Genomic DNA, 23,645 nt, shown 5'->3' with positions numbered 1-23,645 from the left:
CGTTGGAATTGTTGGTAAAAAGGTTCACATAACAGATAGTTACGCGGACAGGATGTAAGTGCGCAACCATGCAAGAGTCTGCGAAAAATGTAGTAGGTTAGCTAGAAGTGCTACTGTGTGCTGTAGGATAGATACTCAAGTAGGCACATCTGGACTGAAACGCTGCTAATCTGATGAAGCATCTCGAAGCCCCCGGAGTGGCCGCTATAGCATCACGTTAACTTTAACACATCTTCGTGATGTACGCCATAAAATATTTACTGCGCTTCTTTCCTTGTTTTGTAAAGTTACTACTTTGCATGGCACAATATCGGCTCGTCTGACACATGAAAAAATGAATTCACAATTCACTTTTTATTGAAGAATTCCCCCCGTGTCAATTTTTTTTTTCAAAGGCTTTTCGTGAAGAATAAAGTGGCTGTGATCACTGAGCAAGCATCTTTTTCTTTCCAACAGCCATTTCATTTTGAATGTACACCGAGCATACTTCCACAGACGTGTATGCAAAGAAAAAAAAGAAAGTAAGGCTTCAGTAGCGTTTACATCTTGCTGCGATAGTTGGTGCATATACCTTTGTAATGTGTTACTGTAACAAACAACGAGCACAAGGGAATGCATGGAACAATGTGTTACGCTTCCGTGTTTCTGCCTGTGTAGTCGTCTTCCGTTGCTCTAACTTACTACCTACAAATTACCCTCATTGTCAAACATATCTTCAGTAGATCCTTAGTTTCCCTCGTCTTCAAGCGATGCATGTTAGAGTAGAACTTCAGCATGCCTATCAACTTTGCTGCATCGGCCACCGCTGAGCCCTTGCAGCTTGGAAATGCAGATCACATGTTCTGCAAATGCATTCTTTTACTTCGTACACAACGTAGCAACCTAGCTTTACCGGCGTGGCTCACGTTGTTCAACAGTAGTTCCCAAATAACTCTAATTTCTTGTCGTAATACACTCAAGCCGAGAAAACTTTGGCTAAAACCCTAGCAAAGTGCAGAGCCACAATGCATAAGGCAACTAGCAAGCCACCAAGCTATTACGGGTATGTGGCATGCATCACTTCTCCGGAAAAGTTTTGTACAGCACATTGCATCATTAAAGAATTATCGCATGTAACCCATAAACGTGATCTGAAAAGGCCAATCCGTTCATAGATAATGCTATTCGTGGCGGCTCGGTCGCAACAGGCGTTCCGTCAATAAGATCCAGGTAGCGAGTTAGAACTCGTCAATGGCGGCGCCATTTTAATGGAATAGAAAGTGAACATGCGAAAAGCACATGTTTTGGCGCGTGTTAATAAAACTCTCGTGGTAGAAATTAATCACGAGTCATACACTACGGCTCCATTCATGGAAGCACTCCCTGCCTCGGCAATCATTAATTATGCAATACTCAATCTTAGTGGTCATACCATTTCAAAAGGCTTTTCAGATAGTCTACTTGAACGTATAAATCTTGCTATTTAGCATATGTGATTGATTCAGAGAGGTGCTTTCGTAGACTCACACAGAGCAAACACTGGTTTTATTGACTTCAAACAAAGCTTGGCGGTCACAGGTGGCAGAAGAACGTTTCGTTTGCACAAGCTTGTAAACTGTTCCCCATTCGCTTCATGCTATGTGTTTATTGCTTTTGAAAAAATGGCTCGAAGGTTACTGACGCTTCAGACAGCCGCGAGAAACAAGGAATGGGTACCAGATTTCGTTACCTTGCAGACCGTACGTACACTTTATGCATCCGGCATACTAACAAGCAGCGCAGCCTTTAATTTTGCGCTTCCACCTTGTAATAGGCACTTCATTTTTTGACCAGCGACAGCCTGGACTAGCAAGCCTGGAACACCCAGCTAGTCCGCAAGGCAGCTGCCGCCAGCGGAGCCCTGGACGAGGGGCCCCGAGCACCCGGCTCCTGCGAATTAATCTATGCTAATTAAAAGTTTTCTCACCCTCTCTCTCCCCGACTAGTTTTGCCGCTGAAACACGCGCGCTAAGGTGTACAAGTTACTGGCAAGGAAGACGATCTTGTGAATCCCTCCTTATTTCTAAAAAAAAACATTTGCGCACCTTTTTTTCTGTATGCGCATTTAACATTTTTTTGTACTTCCAAATGTTGCTTTATGTACGGCATCCATTCGCTCCTCATTTTCACAAAACCCGCCAAGCCATTCTTCTTAATAGCATCTGCAGAGAAGACGAGAAAAACGAAGAAGTCAACAGACATGAATCGGGCGTCGCAACAAAATTTGCTCTTTGTTTGGGCTTAAGTCTTCACTTGGACGGCATGAGAGCAATGGCAAGTTTTTTGGTACTTCCCATGAACTCGCTGCTCCGGGCAGAGGTCCACGATTCGTCAGAAATTGGGTGCCCATGGTCGTGCCAGGACGCCGAACTGCCCGAGCGTCCGGAATCCCGTTGACGTGCAGTGGTGAGAAAAATCCCGACGAGGACGTGTGGCTGGCCTGCAGCTTCTTCGTCTGCCCTGCAAAAAGAAACGAGCTACAGGCGCAGTTTGATGTCGGCCGCATCGGAGCCTTACCAGCAGGAGCAGCAGCATTGTGAACAGCTATGCGCTTCGCCAGGTTTCTGCACTGCGTCTTTCTGGCGTGTCTGCCCGCTAGTCACCGCGTGTGTGCCGACTACACTCTCACCGTGCTGCACACGAACGATGTGCACTCGCACATCGATGAGAGCAGTAAATACGGCGGCATTTGCACCGGAGACCGCGATAATTGCGTTGGCGGTGTCGCCAGGATAGTGACCAAGGTCAGTTCTTCGTTGCTCTTTTTTGTGTCATTGTTTAAATATGCAAATTACATGTTGAAGTCCAATTTTTAACGCGATAGCGTTAAAGGCCCCGTTGTGCGGAAAATCCGGTGTCGGCGTTGCCGGCGTCGACTTTGTGAGCGAAAAATCATGACTATCGCAGGTGGACCCCAGAAAGCAACTTTAGAGGCAGGTGGGCCTCCAAGGTCACGTGACCTTGTTGCGTTGTCACAACCTGTCCACCGGATAGTGAGCGAACTGTCCACCGTAGAAGGTGCCAGTTAAATTAACGATTGGTCGCTCGGGAAGAGGAACCGGGGGCGCACAGGGCCCACCGCTGGGAGGAGCTTCCAGCGCAGGGCAATGGCGCACATCGCTTAAGCGCTGCGTCACTGCGCCAGAGGGAGTATGAGGACTCCCAGGGGTCTATGAATGTAGAGTAGAGAATGACCTTCTGCATATAGGATGGTTAACCCATACTTTATCGCGTCATACAGTTAAGGTGGAGCTGAAGTGTGTACTCCAATTTTGTTGTACATCACTTTTAATCGTGAAGAAACTGGAATAGCCTAAGCTACAGTTAGGTCCAACCTTCGGATGTGCAGCAAAATCTTCCTTTCAAAGTTTTTCTTGCGTTCGCACCGAGTTGTCATAGAAAACCAATGGGGTGCGTTTGCTGGCTTTATTGGTGAGGCTGCTGGGGAATATTTTAAGATACTGTTATGGACATATTGATATGGGAATAGTCTAATGTTCCGAAGCGTATCAAAACGTTCCTTTAAAAGTTTCTCCAGCCCTCGCGCCGGGTAATGAAGACTGCCATAGAAGCGCAATGGGTTTGTTTTTTTTTTTACAATAAATATCACCAAACTAGAAGCGTCCCGAGGAGGGATTAGTAAATATATCGATTGTTATGGTTCAACCTAGCGATAAAAAAAAAAAAGAGACTTGCTTTCATAAACAACTTCTCCTGAAAAAAAAAATGCGCTTGTCCAGCATTTCCGCGTATGAAGACATCCCGTTTTCTTTGCTCTGGCTGGCGAGTGCTTCCTGTTATACGCTATTTTCAGGCAGTGATTTTCCTGCTTCTCAGAGCTACGTTAAGTAAGTGCGACGCAAAAATGAAAAACACGTTAGAAAAGGTGAAGCCCATTCTAGGGACGGTAGCTAGCCACGCATGGGCACTGGCCTTGGCCTTTGCCTGCTTACCAGTGCAGCCGCTTCCGCCCGCTTCTGCTCTGCGAGCCGGGCAGCGCGCGTGGTCTCCTGGCTGCTTTCGCTTTTGTTGCGAAAGCAACACTACGCGAGTCGCTGAGTCATTTCGCGGAGCTGATGAAAGGCCATACTGCGCATGCGCGAGGAGCAGTCCGCCGTCGCTGCGCGGGTGACTCAGAGGTGTCGTCGCCGCGCTCGCCAGTTGCGCATGCGCAGTAGCGGCGCATAGCTAGCGTGCCGGTGCCGCCGCCGCTGCCGCGCGCTCTCCATCGCCTCTCTCTCTCATCGTTGCTTTCGCAATTCTCCAGGTTTAACCAGAGCTGAACCACTGCCAATTTTTTTTTTAGCAGTCTCCGCCATGAGCCGCTTTTTTCGTGCCGTGCGTTACGTAAAGCCTACTTCCGCAATCTTTCATGCTGGAAAGCCCGCCTAGCATCCCTCACTGCTCTCACCGTTAAGCGCTCCATAGCACTCGCCCGTTCGCTCCACAGCAACGCCCTTAGCGACGAGTTCGGTTAGCCTTGTCCGCCCTCTTACCTTCGTGTGCAGCTACGTAAAGGTGCCGTTGGCTGCATGATCGATCCTCTCTATCTCTTGACGTATCCGGTTCAGTTGCACAGCCTCGGCGGCGGCGCTACCGCGTGCGAGTGTTCAGAAGCGCGGATGGAACCGGTTAAAAATGACGGCGATGACAATTTAACCGCCAGCAAGCTCTCAGCACTATTGCCGCCGAACACGCTGAGGATCAGGACGAACGAATGAAGGGTGAGGGAGACAATGATGCTGAATTAACTCCTACCTCTAGAGGCTTCGGTGATGGCCAAGTGGCCTAAGGCATCGGGGAACGAATCTGCTATGTTTTCTTCGAACGTAACTGGAGAAACGAAGAGAGTTTGAACCTCACTCGAGTGCAGCGCAAGGTACAAATATTCCTCTGCTTGATGCCACCCGGACGGAAACTTTTGGAATGTTGGAGAAAAGTTCAGCTTAACGTTCGACCTCAAGTTCGCTGCTATATCCGGGCGATTCTGGCTTTGCTGTTAATCGGAATTAAAAGCATTTTATGCTCAAGCTATATAGCTCTGATATTAGGTGAACGTTTGCAGAAACAAAATTTCTAGAGGTCCCTTCTGGCATCTGATGGGATGCCAGAAGGGATTACTGCCGAAGGGATTACCGATTACTGCCTTGCCCACAATCGCTGCCTACTCCTTATTTATATCGCATAAAAATGCGCTTTTGTTCCTAACGGGCTTCATTTTATGCTTTCAGGTAAAAGAGATCAAGAAAATTTACCCAGACGCTATATTCGTAAACGCAGGGGATTTTTATCAAGGTACAGCGTGGTACACTGTGCTCAAATCAGCAATGGTTTCGGAAATGATGATAGCAATGGGATACGACTACGCGGTACGTGGATCCTATGTTCCAAATGCATTGCTGATTCACTGCTTTTAGCTCATGCGACTAACTATTCGGCCTTCAGCACTAATGAGTCGCAAGTGCTTTTGTCGCGATTTGCACGCAAGCTTTGTCGCAACTAAGGAGCTAACTACGCGCTTGAAGCACTCCGCCTTTTCGTACCCGTTTCAAACCATAACTTGGAGAGACAGTACAATCAAGCTTCGATATTATGAATTTTTTATTATGCAGATTCTCAAGCGACCGCTTTCTCTCTTCTTTCACTCCCACCTTCCTCCCTTTTCTTACGGCGCGGTTCGGGTGTCCACCAAGACATGTGAGACAGATACTGCGCCATTTCTTTTCCTCAAAAACCAAAACCTATTGTCAAGCTTAACACCTTGCTTACCTTAGTAAGACAGGCTGAACTATCGTCACTTTACTTAATAATCACAGACTGCTTGTTTTGCTGCACAAGAGGCTGAGAATTTAGAAACTAGTCGTAAAATGACAGTGTTGTTGCAACCTGATAGAAGGTTTCATTGGCCTACGTAGTAAAGAGCACGGCCGCTCTTTACGTTCCACTCGTATGGGCGCATTGTGAGCCGCGTTCGGGGCATGAGAGCCCAGGTAGCACGACTTTTACTTATAGAGGGAAGACTATTCAGTTGCACAAATTCCCTTTAGTATAAGGAATTCACTCACATTTACGACCCACGAAAATAGCAGTTTGCAAGTGCGCATGCGCCGAAACAAATGGGCGCCCGTTCAGTAATCCGCTTGCTCACGACCTGCATCCGAAATTATAGCCGAAGCAACAACGCACACGTAATTATGACGATGCTCGTCGGAACATGAGCCGCTCACTATGCGACCAACTCGCTTTCGCCCGAATACTGTGTCATGTTCGTGACGAACAAATGATGTACGAGATTTTTGCTTTGTCGTCTTATCTCCACTTACCTCTGTAGAAACCCGCGAGTCATAAAATGTCACACATAGAAAAAAAATTGCAGTTTGATTTCTACGTTTCGCGAGCTATATTTAAGAACTAGACGGCATTGCTCCGCTGATCAAGCAACACCTCGTAATATATCGGACATTCACGCGCATAAACCTATTCAGAGTTGAGTATCACCTCTCTCACAGCCTCTGCGCAATATGAGGCGCACGGGAATGTCTTTCGGTCTGTCATCAGAAAAAAAAAACATGTGAGGAGCATGAAGGATTAGTATCTATTATAATCCCCGGTAGATACTGCTTAATCAAAAGCGCTTCTTTGCTTAACCTAGCAGCAAGACAGTGAGATTTGTCCTTATATTTCCTCGAAGCGTCCTGTAATCGTTCGCTTTTGCTCTTCGTCAAGCTTCATGCTATGCAAAACTGTGTTTTAAAACCCCGTCCGCGATAACAAACCTGCTTCATGGAAGCAGTGATTGTGCAGATGGGCACTGTTAAGTTCAGGAGTCTCCTCGTGAAATTTGAGCGTTCTCCTGTCCCATCTGCAGTGCCTTGGGAACCACGAGTTCGACAACGGACCCTCTGGACTGGCTCCGTTTCTCGAGAAAGTCTCTCGATCACGCATGAAGATAGTCAGCTGCAATACTGACTTCTCTCCCTCGAGTAAGTTGCGTCACATCAAGCTGCCAAGGTCGGTGATCACAAGGCTGCAAGGCACGAAGATCGGAATCATTGGCGCTGTCACTGAAGACACCAAATTCCTCTCGAACCCAGGTGGGGAACTCACAAGGGAAAACCCTTCTGAATAGATGAGAATTCTGGCCATATAATGTTGTTACACCAGGCAACTCGCTCGTGTTGCCTCTTTCACGCTAATGGAAACTGTAAGGTCACCATTTTTGTCGTGGTGTGTTATTTTCCTTCGTGAGTGAGCACAGACTTGTGCTATTCCCACAGCTATTCCTTTCCTCCATCGCATTATACGTTTTCTACGTTGCAGTAAACGTGCTGTCAAGAAATGTCTTGTTTAGTTGCAGATAAAAGCAACCACCCTTCCTTCGTTAGATGTCGTTTTTCTTCTTTTTTCGTATATACTGCCTGTGCAGCAATAGGCGTTAGAGGCAGCAAGTTTGTGGTACTACTTAGTTGTACGAACTTTTGCTATGTTGAGAAGAACGACGCTGTTAGAGTTGCTAGTGTCATGGCATTTCTGGCAAGAAGTGAAAGTTGTCCACTTCAGCTTTCTACTCGTGAAGACAACGTTCTGGGAATTATATTAGCCCTGAGCATTCAGCTCAGAGAGTAGGAAAAAAAAAACACGCGCCTCTTTTTCGGCACATTTTCGATCATCTGTTTTGTTAATGGCGCATTATTTTTTAAAAGCTCCCGGTATTGAAAAATTAGCCGGAATTTAGGGCAGGCTCACCGTTGCTGTGAAGAACACCGTAGTAGGGTTGACATTTCTTCAAGCGCATTTTTTAAATGCAACCATAGCTGAACAGGAGATAAATATACTGAATAATGCTTTGCCATTGTTAGAAATAATGGCAATGAGATTAGCTGCTGTATACATATATGTTTACATATACATATATGTGTACATATACATATATACATGCATATATACACATATACATGTATACATATATACACATATGCATACACACATATACATGTACTTATGCATACACGCCGTATACGTTGTTAGCACTTCATAAGACCAATTGTAACGGGTAAAAAGCTCCAAATGAAGTTTCTTAACTAATGGAGGAGCACAGCAAATCGTACTTTGTCGTTCAGCTGTGATAGCTGCGACAGCTATAAAGATCGATGTCACATTTTTTTTCGCTTGTAATTCATAAATATTTATACTAGTTATTTCTTTGGATACAGGACCTCAATAATTAATGCGTGATAGGGGGCTCCTATTTGAAGTACCCGCGCCGTGCGGAGAGAGCAGTGATGGCGCCTTCAAACGTTGGAGTGTCAAACAAAAATAGATAGCTTTCGGAGCCGCTAACAGATGGCGCTACCTTAGCGGTACTGAGGACCTGGGAAAGCGCCCGTAATATAGCACGCCCTCCTACTTACCCATGTATGTGTACAGAAATCCTATAATGGGTTAGGTGCGTTTCCAGATTCAGCGCCGAGGCTCATGGGAAAGTCGTCTGCTACAGCTACTTCCGGCACCAAATTTCTCCCCCTACTCGCTTGCTTCACGGCAGTCGCTGTGTTAATTCGCTTCTTACACTAATTTATTTTCACTGCTGATTGCATTGCATCATCGCAAGACCAACTCGAAGTCGACTCTGCTCTGCTTCATAGCGTGGCCTCGTATGAAGTACAACCAAAATTATGTGAACGGTAGGAGGCTTTGTAGGCGTATGCAGTGCGATGTGTTGATACGCCTTGTGCGCACAGCTGCATGTATGGATAGTCTGCTAGCTTGCCCGCTGGCAGCTTTTACACGCTGTGAGGAAAATAGGTCTATTGTTTGTTAAACTGCGCAAGCTCAGCCCTTCATTGCCTGCGTAGTGCAGCGAAAAAAAAAGCTAATAATGAGCAACGCGTTAAACTATAGTTAAACCGCACACACAACCGACTGCCGGACATACGCAAAACAGCCAGCCTACGCTGGCGTATTATAACCACGAAAAAATACTCCTACCTTTAGTTATTTTCATTTTCTGCGCTCAGGACGCGTTCATACGCAGCACGCGCTTATCTTACGGTGATGCTGTGCAATATGCAACGTCGCAGCACAAATAGATTAGCGAATAAACAATCCACGAATGCACAGCAAAGGCAGTGCGTGGGAGAAATTTGGAACCAGAAGTAGCTAGCAGACGATTTTCCCATGGTTCTTTGCGTTCACTTCGGAAACGCACCTCACCTATACGATGCCTTCGGATAGCTGCATGATAATCCTAAAATCTGTTTCAGCAGCTCCCGGAGTGCAAAATTGCATGAATCAAACGGCAGAACGTAACATTATTTGCCCATAACTAAGCACAGTAATTGCAATAAAGTGTACTAGTTGACAGTTGGTGTGCTGCTGCGCTCCTGGTGCATTTTAGTGGCGCATTTTATTACCGCGCCTTAGTGTCGCCATTCATGCTTACCTATTTTTGTTGGTAATCGTGTGCTGGAAAGAGCATTCTTAATATGGGCAATCATTTGTGAGGAGTCTCGTTCATACCGATGAATATTGAAGCAGAAGTGCAAGTGCCATACACATATAAAGGGATATTAGCACTGCGCATTGGCACGAGACGCGAACATTTATGAAAACGATGAGGAAGGAGTGAGCTGTAACGGACCACATGAAGTGACTGCATACGTCGTGTCGCCTCCTCCTGTGATTACCATTACCGGGCTGTTTTCTCAACGTGTTCGCGATTAAATGTGCCCCGTGGCAATGCGCTGCATTTTTATCTTGTTCTCGAATCTGCACCAACTTGCCCTACTACACACTATTGTGACGTACTATCAGCAAGGAATGAAACGCGAACAGGACATAAGAAGCTCTCAGCCAGTGGAAGCTCAATACTAGCGGAGAGTAATTTCACTTCGAAGGCGCAAAGACTCCTGTTGAGAAGTGTTAATCAACCTCGCTTGTATTTTTCTCCAGAAGCTAATATAGAGATATTTTTGTGTAGCCCCTTCAGTTTTCTTGTTCGCGTATCATTCGTTGCTGATAGTGCAGGCTGGTTTTGTCGTGACCCGAAACTTCCGCTTGAAACAATTTTGTTTACACGGTGCCTACATTGCAACTTTGATTAAATATACATACAGCCCCCGTCAGACGTATACGTATCAAAGGGTTTGCTTGCGAGGCCGGCTGCATGTCTCGTTACACAACCTCAACTATTGTAATCTCTCGAAGGAGGAATGGCTTCGCTTTCTCAATGCTCCCAAGCTTTGGACCGCTAGAGGTTCTAGGGAACCCCGCTAAAGAGGTTAGAAGGAAGCCCCTTGGGCTGTATACTTCGGCGGGGGCTGAACATGGTGTCCGAAAACTAGAACAAGGTTGGTACAGAAAAGTTACGAGCAGGGAATTTTACTGCGCGTTTTGTTTTTTTGATTTGCAGAAAGTCTAACTATATCAGCCGCAAAAGGAAGTCTAAGCTTTAACCCTCTTCAGCGTTGAATAATTTCTAAGAGGTGACATGTATTCAAACACGAACAGTACCATACTCTAGTCATACTTGTCCATGTGACTTTAAAGTACATAATGTTAACATGGTATTCCTATCGAAATGCTTCTAAGGCATTGGTCGAAAGACGCCGCAAAGCGGAAAACAGCAAAAAAAAATTTTAGCTGGGTTTGAAAGTGCATTTTAATAAATGCGTGTATCTGTGCTTTTGAATCGGACACGTACTGAGTAACTTTGAATACCACTTTGCAGGGCCCGTCAGGTTTCTGGATGCCATGAAGTCCATTCAAAGGGAAGCAGCGCTGTTGAAGAAAATGGGCGTGAATATTATAATTGCAATCACACATGTGGGCTACATGAAAGATATCGAACTCATGCGGAATCTCACCGATGTCAGCTTGATCATTGGCGGCCATTCAAATACCTTCCTCTACAACGGTATGTGTTCCCACCTGCGGTTTGTGGGTCTCTGCAACATTGTCACAAGTTTCGGACCAGGCTTACCAATTCAAATAACTAAAGAGAAACTCTTCGGTGGTTAAATTTGGCGAAGCAAGACTGCTTTATTTCCACCCTCTCTCTTGATTTAAGGCCAACAGAGGATCTATAATTAAGCAATAGGATTTACTTTTAACAATAACACGCAGTTCCAGGCGCTTCCTTTGGAGGCTACATGGCTGCATGTGTTCTAAACATGTCTGGCTTTCTTTATTTTTTATTAACAGCAGCGATTACATGCATATCGGTGAACTGATCGGTGAAATAGGCTTGCAATATTGGCAGTGCAAGAAAAACCGGTCAGACACTTGAATTAAAGTGAACACCCGCTGAAAAACGCTGGCAAGAGAACAGGATAAAGGTGCAAACGGCGAGAATTGCGCACTTGTTGGGGAACAGCCCACACATTGCGCATCTTCCTGCATTTTACGTAATGTTGCTTTTTGGTTTGTGTTCAATTTTAGACTTCTGCCAACTAACGCAAATTTCTACATTTCTCAAGGATTTTCGTGAGACAGTGTTTAGGGCTCAGAGCGCTATTTTTTTACAAAATCATTTTTTCTCTTAGGGTGGCCCGTTTCTTCATGAAATCAAAGCCTTATTACAGTGGTATAGAGATGATCATTGAAGCTCACCAATATTTTAAATAACGGAAGTTGCTTCTTCTTTATAGTTCCTGGTTAACTTCGTTGCTGATTAAACTATGATTAAACTTGATTGAGGTGGGCAAGAAGGAAGTGGAAGACCGCAGTTCCCTTTCACTGCCACTTTCACCTTTTCTTTATTGGCATCAGTGGCCATTCTTACATCCCACAACCAACCACAAGATTTGATTTAGAGGCTTGATTGCCTAATTTGTTCTCGCTGCCATCGCACACTGTATGACAACTGGTTCCAGTGAACCGATAACACCAAAAGCAATTTTTCTTAGGTAAAGACCACCCGCCAGAGAATGAACCTGTGGCGCCCTATCCCACGGAAGTCACCAGGAGCGACGGAAGCACGGGTCTGGTCGCTCAAGCTTTCTGGTTTGGAAAATTCCTCGGCTTCCTCAGAGTTACGTTCGGAGACGACGGGAAGGTGAAGTCCTGGTCAGGAAATCCAATCTTGATGAATTCATCGATCGCAGAAGGTATGCACGTGTTCAGGAGTTTCCTTGTCAGTGATGCGCACATAGGATTGATGCACGCGAAAAGCTTCACCACAGTTTTGTCTGGCCTCAAGTAGCACAAGCAATCGGCCCAATATTGGAAACGTATTGGCAAAGGCTGATCATACGAAGGACCAGAGTTGACGAAGAAGATGGAACGCCGACCAAAGAAAAAACAAAAACAGACGTTTCGGCTCCCGTACGGGAGCCTTGTTCTCACTCAAAATGAAACAAGCAGCTGAGTGGCATTAAATATGCTTGAAAAGAGGGCGCAGGGAGCGTGCGTAGATTGGGTTAAGATTTCCATCGTTGCCGTTGAGGGTGTGACTAGTAGTTTGTATGATTAATGATTCCAAGTGCAGGCGAGGGCGTAGCTTCTTTTCCGTTGAAAGCACGTGTGCCCGACCCCAGTCGATGTCATGGCCTGTAGATACAGCGTGCTCGGCGATAGCGTTGGAATCCACTTTTTTTATTACGTACATCGTTACTATGTTCTTTTAGCCATCTTCTTCGTCAATATGTTTGTCCCCGACCAGACGAGCTTTCGTCGAACTCTCGACTTCAAAGGACCAGAGTGAAGCACCCATTTGCAATATTGCACTAACTACGCTAACAGGTAACAACTAAGCTTCTCCTCTAGGTGCATGTTTGCATACGATGAGTTGCCCGCATTGTTGTCCTACACAGCAAAGCCACGCGGCACATGACCCACTCGTGTGGACAGCCATTCTACCCGTAAAATATTCAAATATTCTCGTTATTAGCACGCCACAGATACTGCGGATCATTAGGAATAACGCTTTTCACTAACACAGGCGCTGTCAATTCCATCCAGAGATTCAGGCATTCTTGTTACCGCCCTTTCGCAAATAGTCATTTGAGTGAAAATTACGCAAATGTCTCCTTAAAATATCGAAATTACCATAACGTACTGGTCAGTTTTCCTAAAATTCCGAGGAATAACGTGTTCTAAGTACTGGCGTCCTTGTAATACATCATACAATAATCATGCGTGCATGTACAGCTTTTTGTATGACAGCATACTTATAATTTAATATATTATTATAATTAATTTACATAATTTATAATAATTGATTCATTATTAAACGAAAATCCATTATATTGTACTCTTTGTAAGCTTGCAACTACAACTACATAACCTTGCATCATCGTATAGATACGCCGCTTATACCAAACCAATTGTCTCATCGTGCGCTTTTTTGTGATATTACGCGTTCCTGACCTGGGACTCATCATCTGCCGCAGAAAACTGCGGACGGACTTTTGTCGAAACCCCCGTAATTTACGCCAGGTGGTGGACCGAATATAGGTCCCCGCGGTCGTCAAAAGCTCAACTGAGCAAAAGAGCTGAAGATTACGACGCAGTACTAAGATAAAAAAGATTAAAAGCGACAAATACTAATAGCATGCCCAAAAATTAAGGACAAAACCCTTTTGAATGAGAAAGAGTTTAGAAAGACAATTTTTACATACATTGTGAGATTTCACGATGATAATCAGTATCTCCGTAGATCTCCTGTCGACAAGCTTGCAATTTTTTTTTTTTTGCTAATGATATTTTTGCTATCGCCAAAAGCGTTCCCCATTGGATTTCTATGGCAGTCTTAACTGCAAGATTTGAGCGATGGAAACACTTTAAAAGAACGATTTTGCTACATATCAAAAGAATGGACCACTACCTTCAATATTTCCGTAACAGTACCTTGCAATTTTTCAGTATTCAGAACTGTTTTCCGAGAATGTTGTACAGGACCTTAGTAAAAGCACTCACATTAAAAACATTGATTGACAATCTTTTTTTATTGTCCTGAGCATGCTGTGCAAACTTGAAAAAAATAAAGACTTCTTAATTAGGATACTGAGCTTGAAAGCTTCAGGGAAGTACCTTAAGTAACAGTGCTTCGAGTTCGATGATGACTTGTGTCTGCGGATGAGCTCAAGTTTTCTTGTGAAAGACAGCGATTTGAGCCCACCAGCAGGCCTGTTGCGTTTCTTTCTTTTTTTTGTTCGTTCCCACAGACCCGCATATGTTGAGCGTGATCGAGCCGCACCGCGAGACGGTGTACAACGCGATGCGCCTTCGCGTGGGCAGTTCCCAGGTGTCCCTGGAGCACGCCAGGGACGTGTGTCGCCTGCGCGAGTGCAACCTGGGAAACCTGGTGGCCGACTCCTACTTCAACTACTACGCCAACAAGAAGCCGCGCTCTTCCGGCCTCTGGTCCAATGTGAACGCGGCTGTCGTCAACGGCGGGAGCTTACGCGCGCCCATCCCCAGGACACGTGAGTGTGCCATGCCACCTGTATATTTGGCTTGCCAACTTACAAATGAAGGTAACTGGGATATGAGAGGGCATAGGAAGAAAGGGGGGGGGGGGGGGGGGGGTTATGCTAGGAAGTTCACTGTGCATAAATAGAAATAGAAGTAGCTAGAAAGGACAAGATTATAAAGGTCCTGAATTTTTTCTTCTGATGGATCTGTGCTTCTGCTATCCGGTTTGAAAAAGACCTTCCTAGAGATCCTCAGTGGGTGCGCGTCTTCGATCATTGCAGCCACATAAACCGCTGCAACGCAGCGACCGGGACGCGATCTTCTTGCGAAAAAAGATTGGAGTTATTCAAGCTGTGCTTAAGGAAATTGTACATTAAAGATGGGAGTATAACTTTAGTTCCGGTTCTGGCACAAAAAATTCCAAAAATATCCTGTTTTTTTGCTTCTCTGCAAGATTTCATCACGAAAAATGATCTTTAAAACGGGGGATAACTTAATGGTTCGGAAAAATGACGAATAAAGGAGTTCTGGCAGTTCTAATACTCAACAAACTAAACCCACTTCAAAAAATTAGGCTACCCCGGGCTTAAAACATTGTACGGGACGCTTAAGCTCCGCCTTAATAGCATGAAGGGATAGTGTTAATGAGTTAATGCCCACATATGCGGAATTGGTCACTCTCTACTTTGCAATCATAGACACCTGGGAGTCCTCGGACCACTCCTGCGCAATGGTGCAGCAGTTAAGAAATGCGCCACTGCCATATCCGATGGCAAGTCACCGGTGGGTCTTCTGCAACCCAAGTTGCTCTTCCCGAGCAACCTCTCGCGATCAATCATTAATTTAACTGCCCCCTGCCAGGGTGGTTCGTTTGCTCACAATCTGGTGGGTACGTTGTGATGACCCCACAAGGTCACTTGGCCTAGGTTACCTACCTAGGGCTTCTCTGGGGGTGGCTGCCTGGGGCACCCTACGCCGCCCTATTTATCGCTCACAGCGCCTACGCCGGATTTTTGGGTAAGGGGCCTTTATAACTCTATCGCGTTAAAACATTCGGTACTTGCGTGAGCCCAGAACAAATCCACCCACTTCGAGCACATGCTGCACTTGCCCCGCTATTCATGCCAATATATCTGCTCTTGATCTTGCAGTTATCTTGATAAGGAACGGAGGCAAGCGAAGCACCCCGTGCTCTTTGATAAGAAGCCGGTACAGGTGACACCCCAGCTTTCGATGCTTATCTTAAAACACGAAGTTTTCTGGGAGTAAACCACAGTGTTGCCAGAACAAAAAGCGTTCGACAAAACTGTGTATACTGCAGATGAACACATTTAGGATTACCATATTCACAAATTATTTCCTGCTTTACTTCACAGACAGCGTCACGATGGGAGACGTTCTGACAAGCTTACCTTTCGGCCAGACCATCATCGTCGCAACTATGAATGGAACCAGCCTCAAGAAGATGATGACATTTTCTGTGTCTAACTACAATCAGTCGTCACCAGCAGGCTGCTTTCTTCATGTATCGGGTGAGGATCTTGTCCACATGAAAATTTTTTATTCCTTTGTTTTTTCAAGCATTAACCTATTCTTTAAGCTGATGATATTCCTTCACCAAATATTCCCCTGTTTCCTTAGCGCAACTCAGAAGGTTGTAGTGAATTTTATGTTTTCTCTTCCTAACTTGACGTAGAAAATAATTCGGTAATCTTTGTTTTCAGAAAATGCATTGCACTATGCACTGCTGCCGTACCCAAACCTGCCACAACATACATTTCTTTAAAAGAGCTCGTTCAGTTGCTGTGTACTTACTGGGACGTAAACGCAAAAAACAACAAGCACAACAAAGCAACCTCATTACTACGCATTGAAATCATTATGAGAATTGTCCATTTGGACAATTTGATTATTTAGCCGTGCACGAAGCACTGTTTAAGCTTAACTAGCTCTTTATACCTTCATAATGACTGATGTGTTCATAGCAAATACAATGAAATTACAAGAGCTAACTCTTACAAGCTATTAGTTCACATTTTTTTCATTACGGTGTCAAGCGGCTTTATGAATTTACTTCGCAGAATTTGAAAGCAATAGCGTTTCATTTTCTTTTTCTTACGAAGATAAATGGCCGACTGGGCAAAGAAAGCCAATTGTGACTAAGAGCAGTGCATCGCTCTCTATTGAAGTCAAGCACCAGGCACCGCTCTTTCAAGTCATTAAAGACAAACAATGAAATGCTTTACTAATGCTAATTCCATGCACTTCGTAGAAGTTTCCTGCACCATATCTCTTGCATGTCCCCCTCGAAAGCGTTTATGAAGTGTGCAGATTCTTTCTGCTGCTTATTATTGTTGTTAGAACAATAATACAGAAAAACTGTAACCTTAAAATGCAGAAACTTGAAGTTCTGCTCAGTAGTCCTGATTGATTGAAACCACGTTTATTCCACAGGAAGAGGACTACAGATTATAAGAGGCAGTGATATAGTGGGGCCCATTTTGTAGCGATTCATCATCTAATTCATTCTTTTGCTTCTTTATCCCTCTCAACAAGCGACGACCTCGTTCACAGGCTCTGGTATCAAAGACAGTTGCTCACCGATCAAAAAGCGGCTAAAGAATGGAATGGGAAAGAGTTTTGATGAAATGCGCCCAGGGGTGTAGAACATTTAGGAGAGTAGGAGAGTAGAGAGTACATTTACCCAGGAACAAAAGTGACTATAGATCAAGGTCACAAGGATGAAATTCAGAGTCCGATCAATGCGGGTTAGAGTGCATTTGGCTGGCCCTCTGAAGCAATGCGCAGCTTCCTGGGGTGCATCACAAGGGATGTATATGAAAGCTTAGCATTAATGTACATCTTTAATAGTCACCTGCTAGTAGTCACCGGCGGGGCCGATTCACAAAGCCTAATAATATTTTGAGTTGCATTAACGGTAACAAATCATGCCTTTGAGTGAAAAATGCTAGAAGTAACGTTAAGAGACCCAGATAACAAAACACAAGCTGTACATGGTGTCCTGGCCAAAATAAAGATGAAATTAGCTGCAATGCAGGAAAAACAGATTGGTCTTAGGGTAAGAGAATAGATAAAAGAAATATGGCAGGAACACGTAGCCAGGCCTTGCCAGGATTTTCCCACCTGTCTAGTTAGGTGGGAAAATGAGATTGTGATGTCAACTGGGATAGGGAACCCGCGGCAGACGCAGGACAATACTAATTGGAGATTAATGATATAGACCTAACCTGGCTAGTAATAATTGTTAAGACAGGGCCCCGTTACATACCATCTTCTTGAGAACAGATTATTTGCTCAGGGCACGTAGGGAGCCCAGTTTCGAAGAGGGCTATGTATATTTTTCTGTGGTTCTTATGATGTGGTTAGATTAGAGCTAGCTGCGACGTACCGCGAATTAATACAGCGCAGTAGTTTGTTCGGATTTATATTGTCCTGTATGCTTATCCGCTTTTACTTATACTAATAATTTTGCTTAACATTTTTTGTGTATTCTTTTATGGGCACTTTACAGCCGAAGAACAAGGGATGCGTGGAAACCTGTCGAAATCGAAGTATGATGTCGTTTACACGTGTGAGACAGGCTCCTAAAGACAGAATGCAAACCCTTTTCCTGATTGACCCAGTAATATTATAATTTTGAAATCAGGGTCCACAGCCACATTTCTTTTCCCGCTTGCATAAAGTTCGGCCCATCGTACTTAACGGCAGTGACAAAGCAATGCCGCTAAAGGCCATGGTAGGTCATGGCAGGAAGACGCTAAACAGGGAAGTTGGATGCAGGTCGCCTCAGCAGCTCGAATACTGGTACCCGCATGTTGCGTTGCCTCAACAAGCAGCGCTCTAACCATTTCTTCGCACTGCCCCTCTTCACTCAGGCATGCGAGTAGAGTTTGACATGACCAAACCGCCGAGTGAACGGCTCACCCGCCTCAAAATTCTCTGCACGAAATGCTACGTGCCCGTGTACGAGGATGTTAAGGACGACAACGTGTACAACATCGCGACGACAGACTTCCTGGCCAAGGGCGGAGACGGATTCGACGCGTGCTCCAATGTCAGCGAGGGAGGTGAGAGATTCAATGGGGACGAGTATCTGTTTTTGTCGCGTGTATTGCCCTTGGTGAGCTTAACTTTTCAGGCTGAATTCGATAGGCTTTTTTATTAAAATGATTCCACTGATTTCGCCAGGAACTATAACCAATAACCGGATAACGGAGACGCTAACAGATAATATTCTATTCTTTCGTATAAAAGGTTTTGTATCTTGGCTTTTGTTCAGGGAGGGCAAACAAGTGTTTCATTTATATACAAGTTTCTCGACACATGGCTGCGCCTACGTCGAGACTATGAGTAAATAAGTCATTGTTGCTTCATTTGACGTCTAGTTCATTTTGAGGAATTCCCTATTCCCTTCAGTGCAATAACCCGACCTTTTTCACGATAGGTTAGCTCGGAAAGGGACGACATCGTTATTCTTCCCGGTATCTGTTCCAGGATCCTGTATTATATTAGTCGGTCATACAAGTCGCTCACTGAAGGAATACTCATATACTCCGGCACGGCATTTGGAGCAATGCTTAGGCTACTTGAGTATTCCTTTTGTACTAAGTGTAGAAGAAGGACTTCGGGGACGGCGTCGAGGTCGGCGATGGAGCGGGGCGACCAAGACCAACACGATCTGCGCGATGGCAATCCCACAACCGCTTCTTCTTTATCGGCGTCCAGCGAAGGGGTCCATGCCGCGTCTCCAACAATAGCCGCTCGGCGGCTGTTCGGCACGCAGCTCGTGCGCCACGCTGTTCGCTGCTGAAGAAGACGAAACTGGACGTTCCATTCTGGCCGTCTCGGTGTGCGCTGGCATCGTCTCGGTGTTCGCGTTCCTCTGCCGTCTGGACGCGGCGCTACCTGTACCACTGCTACGTGACACTGGTGGAGGTTGCGGGCTCGACGTCCCATGTCCAACACCTCTTCAGACAGCCGCTCATCGAGTCCCGACCAGCTACCGCTTGTCTGCACGCCCGTACACCGCAGCAGCCGCCGCCTCCTGGGACTCGTCCCAGAGTTTGCCGTTCATTGCGCAAAGTAACGACACCTATTTCAGGATTCTCACTTTGCACGGCAAGTGCCCAGCCTGTCAACCCTATAGCGGTGTGCACAGCACGAGTCGTCATTCAGGAAGTTGTGTACGCCATAGAGTTCGTCGTTTTGCCTTCCTGCTCTCATGATCTTATCTTGGGCTGGGATTTTCTGCCGCGCAATAATGCGGTGATCAACTGTGCTCGTGCCGAACTGCAGTTTTTTGCGCTTGACGTACCGTTGCCGAACGTTCCTCCTCCGAAAGTCGTCGTGGCCGAAGATATTGACCTTCCTGCGTGCTCTTTCGTCCTTGTGCCCACCGCTTGTCCTTTTCCCCGCAGTACCGATGTCCTTTTCACACCCTCGCCCATCTTTCTAAACCGCAAAAGTCTTCCCCTGCCTTATGCCGTACTTTCTATATCAGCTGGCCTCACCGCGCTCTGGATTTCTAATCCGTTCTCCTTTCCCGTCTCCCTGCGTCGTGGCGAATGCCTCGGCACCGTACAGCTCATTGATTCCATTCTCACCGCTGACGCAACCACCGCTTCGCTGCCTGGTGACTTGGCTGCACTCACACCACCTGTTCTTGCACCGGACCAGTCGTCTCCTGACGTTTTCCTCCGCTCCATCGACGCCGATCTTCCTGGCCCGCTACGCACTGAACTTCTCGCACTGCTTCATCAATTCCGTTCTTCATTCGACTTTCACCAGCCTGCTTTGAGCCGCACATCAACTGTCGCCCACCACATTGACACCGGTTCTCATGCTCCTCTGCGTCAGCGCCCCTATCGTGTCTCTGCCACCGAGCGCCGAGTTATTGAAGCCCAAGTTGACACTATGCTTCAGAATGGCGTGATAGAGCCTTCTAACAGTCCGTGGGCCTCTCCTGTAGTCCTCGTGAAGAAGAGAGACGGTTCTATTCGCTTCTGCGTTGACTACCGTCGCCTAAATAAAATCATGCGGAAAGATGTGTACCCTCTACCGCGTATAGATGATGCATTGGACTGTTTACAAGGCGCTGAACTCTTTTCTTCGCTCGATTTACGCTCCGGTTACTGGCAGGTACCCATGGCTGCGGAAGATCGCCCTAAAACCGCATTCGTCACCCCCGATGGCCTCTTTGAATTTACCGTCATGCCTTTCGGTCTGTGTAATGCTCCTGCTACATTCGAGCGTATGATGGACACTATTCTGCGTGGCCTGAAGTGGAAGACGTGCCTGTGTTACCTTGACGACATCGTGGTGTTCTCGCCGGACTTGGCGACCCACCTCTCTCGCCTGAAGCAGGTCTTGACATGTCTTGCGAATGCCGGTCTGCAGCTCAACTTGAAGAAGTGTCGTTTCGCTGCTCGTGAGCTCACTATTTTAGGCCACGTTGTGTCCAAGGAGGGTATCCGCCCTGATCCCGCCAAACTTCGAGCTGTGACTGCCTTCCCGAAACCTACTACCATTAAGCAACTCAGAAGCTTCTTGGGCTTGTGCTCATACTTTCGGCGTTTTATACGGAACTTTGCATCCATTGTCGCCCCGCTGACTCAGCTCCTTGGCCATAACTCAGACTTTTCCCTGTGGTCACCAGCATGCGACGCCGCCTACAATACCTTGCGCCGCCTCCTCACAGCTCCGCCCATCCTGCGCCATTTTGACCCCCAGGCGCCCACCGAAGTGCACGCAGACGCCAGTGGTGTCGGCCTCGGCGCTGTGCTTGCTCAGCGCCCCTCTGGATTCGGCGAATACGTGGTCGCTTATGCCAGCCGTACTCTCACGAAAGCCGAAACTAACTACTCAGTAACGGAAAAGGAGTGCTTGGCCGTTATCTGGGCACTCACAAAGTTTCGACCTTACCTTTACGGCCGTCCTTTTGATGTAGTCACTGACCATCATGCCCTCTGCTGGCTTTCATCGCTCAAAGATCCCTCCGGCCGGTTGGCACGATGGGCTCTTCGTCTCCAAGAATATAATATCCGTGTCGTTTACCGATCTGGTCGCAAGCATACAGACGCCGACGCTTTGTCTCGCTCGCCGCTTCCAGCCAACCTTGCCAGCCTCTCTGCCTTGGACCCCGTGGCATTTACGCTCGACGTCAGTGACATGCCCGCCCAACAACGAAAGGACCCATGGATCGCCTCTCTTATTGACTACCTCTCCAACCATTCGCAAGTTACCCCTTCACGCGCCGTTCGCCGCCAAGCTTCCCACTACGAGATTCGGGATCACCTCCTTTACCGGCGCAACTACAATTCAACTGGACGGAAATGGCTCCTCGTGATCCCGCGCCATCTACGGACCGAAGTATGTACAGCTTTCCACGCCGAACCGCAGTGCGGTCACGCCGGAGTTTTCAAGACGTACACTCGAATCCGTCTTCGCTACTATTGGCGCGGTATGTACAACTCGGTTCTTCGGTACGTTCGATCGTGCCTGGCTTGCCAACGCCGCAAACCTGCCTCTCACCGTTCGGCTGGTGAGTTACAGCCTCTCATATGTCCGCTTAGACCCTTCGACCGCATTGGCATTGACGTCTACGGCCCTCTTCCGTACACAGCTGCCGGCAATCGCTGGGTCATTGTCGCGGTCGACCATCTGACGAGATATGCCGAAACCGCCGCGCTCCCAGCTGCAACAGCCCGTGATGTGGCCGGATTCTTATTGACGCACTTCATTCTCCGTCACGGTGCTCCTCGCGAATTGCTCAGCGACAGAGGCCGTGCTTTCTTATCTGACGTCGTTCAAGCCCTGCTCGCTCAGTGCAGTCATTCACCGCACTTGCACCGCCTACCATCCGCAAACAAACGGTCTTACTGAACGATTTATTCGCACCCTCGGTGACATGTTCGCGAAGTACGTTGGATCCGATCACACCGACTGGGACATTGTGCTTCCTTATATCACCTATGCATACAACACTGCTACGCAATCCAGCACGGGTTTCTCTCCGTTCTTTTTGCTTTACGGTCGGCATCCATCTGCTCCCCTTGATACAGTGCTCCCCTACAAACCTGATGCCTCTGAATGTACCACCGTTACCGAAGCTGCACGGCACGCCGAAGAATGCCGCCAGATTGCCCGATCGTTCACGACCGACTCTCAATGGCGCCAAAAACATCACCATGACACCACTCAGAAGAATGCACTACACTTCGAGCCCGGGTCGCTCGTGTGGCTATGGGTTCCATCCAGCAGTCCCGGCCTCTCAACAAAACTGCTCTCCAAGTACCATGGGCCCTACCGTGTCGTCGAGCGCACTTCGCCAGTCAATTACATTGTTGAGCCTCTTACACCACCTTCTGATCTTCGGCGCCGTGGCCGTGAAACTGTACATGTGCAGCGCCTTAAGCCGTTCTACGACCCCATCGTATCTTCGTCCCCTTAAGTCGCCAGGATGGCTCCGTTTTCTCTGGGGGGCATTGTGAAGAAGAAGATGGACCCCTTAGCTGGACGCCGATAAAGAAGAAGCGGTTGTGGGATTGCCATCGCGCAGATCGTGTTGGTCTTGGTCGCCCCGCTCCATCGCCGACCTCGACGCCGTCCCCGAAGTCCTTCTTCTACATAAGGTTTACCCTTAAGACGTGATCCGTAATAGTGGCATGTTTCGGTTAACGGCTACAGGTGTTTACCGCGCCAGAGTGCACGCAGATGTGGATGATGCTCGAATGAAGAAAAGACATTTCTGATGTCCTTGTATTGGTGACTATGTTACACCCTCAGCTATGAGGAACCAGCAGGCTAAGCTGAGTCTTTTACGCGTCTTTTCTCTTTCTTAAAGGTCCAGTCGAGTACGAGCTCCTCGTAGATTACGTGAAGCAGATGTCTCCAATCAAAACAGGAATTGAAGGGCGAGTCGTACTGCACGGAATAAATCACGACAATAAAGAGGAACCTGAGACGACGGACGGGTACCTGGAATAAAACGACTTCTTGTTACCGTCTTGGTCTTGCAATCGAAACTGCCTACACTACTGCAGCACTACTGCAACCCTTACTTGTGTTTCTATGTCGATTGTTTAGCGCCACCAGGACACGTCCTTATTCACACAACACAGGCTGCCAGCAGTTGTCCTGTGTGCTTTTTTTTTTCTGTCCTCATCTTTTACGCTCATGCTAAGTTTCAAAGT

At 46.8% G+C, this 23,645-nt stretch overlaps 1 protein-coding gene across 1 annotated transcript; it reads left to right on the top strand.

The window, feature by feature from the left end:
- Nucleotides 1-2,549: 2,549 nt before the first annotated feature.
- Nucleotides 2,550-23,439, top strand: LOC149342757 (snake venom 5'-nucleotidase-like). Its single transcript, XM_089545228.1, has 9 exons — nt 2,550-2,762; nt 5,250-5,387; nt 6,887-7,112; nt 10,748-10,933; nt 11,925-12,125; nt 14,184-14,444; nt 15,810-15,965; nt 18,330-18,521; nt 23,297-23,439. The coding sequence occupies exons 1-9, from the start codon at nt 2,565-2,567 to the stop codon at nt 23,437-23,439; spliced, it is 1,701 nt and encodes a 566-aa protein (XP_089401354.1). The 5' UTR covers nt 2,550-2,564.
- The last annotated feature ends 206 nt before the right edge of the window (nt 23,440-23,645 follow it).

Source organism: Amblyomma mixtum, chromosome 5 (genome assembly GCF_055824585.1).
Source record: "Amblyomma mixtum isolate Tamu chromosome 5, ASM5582458v1, whole genome shotgun sequence".
Lineage (NCBI taxonomy): Eukaryota > Metazoa > Arthropoda > Arachnida > Ixodida > Ixodidae > Amblyomma > Amblyomma mixtum.
Note: the sequence above shows the minus strand (reverse complement) of the source record. Positions and strands in the feature narration are given on the sequence as shown.

Bases quoted from the DNA above. Each gene is read 5' to 3' on its own strand.
- LOC149342757 (XM_089545228.1), top strand. From the start codon at position 2,565: ATGCGCTTCGCCAGGTTTCTGCACTGCGTCTTTCTGGCGTGTCTGCCC. The intron at 2,763-5,249 runs GTCAGTTCTTCG...TTATGCTTTCAG, and splicing joins TCGCCAGGATAGTGACCAAG to GTAAAAGAGATCAAGAAAAT. The intron at 7,113-10,747 runs GTGGGGAACTCA...ACCACTTTGCAG, and splicing joins CAAATTCCTCTCGAACCCAG to GGCCCGTCAGGTTTCTGGAT.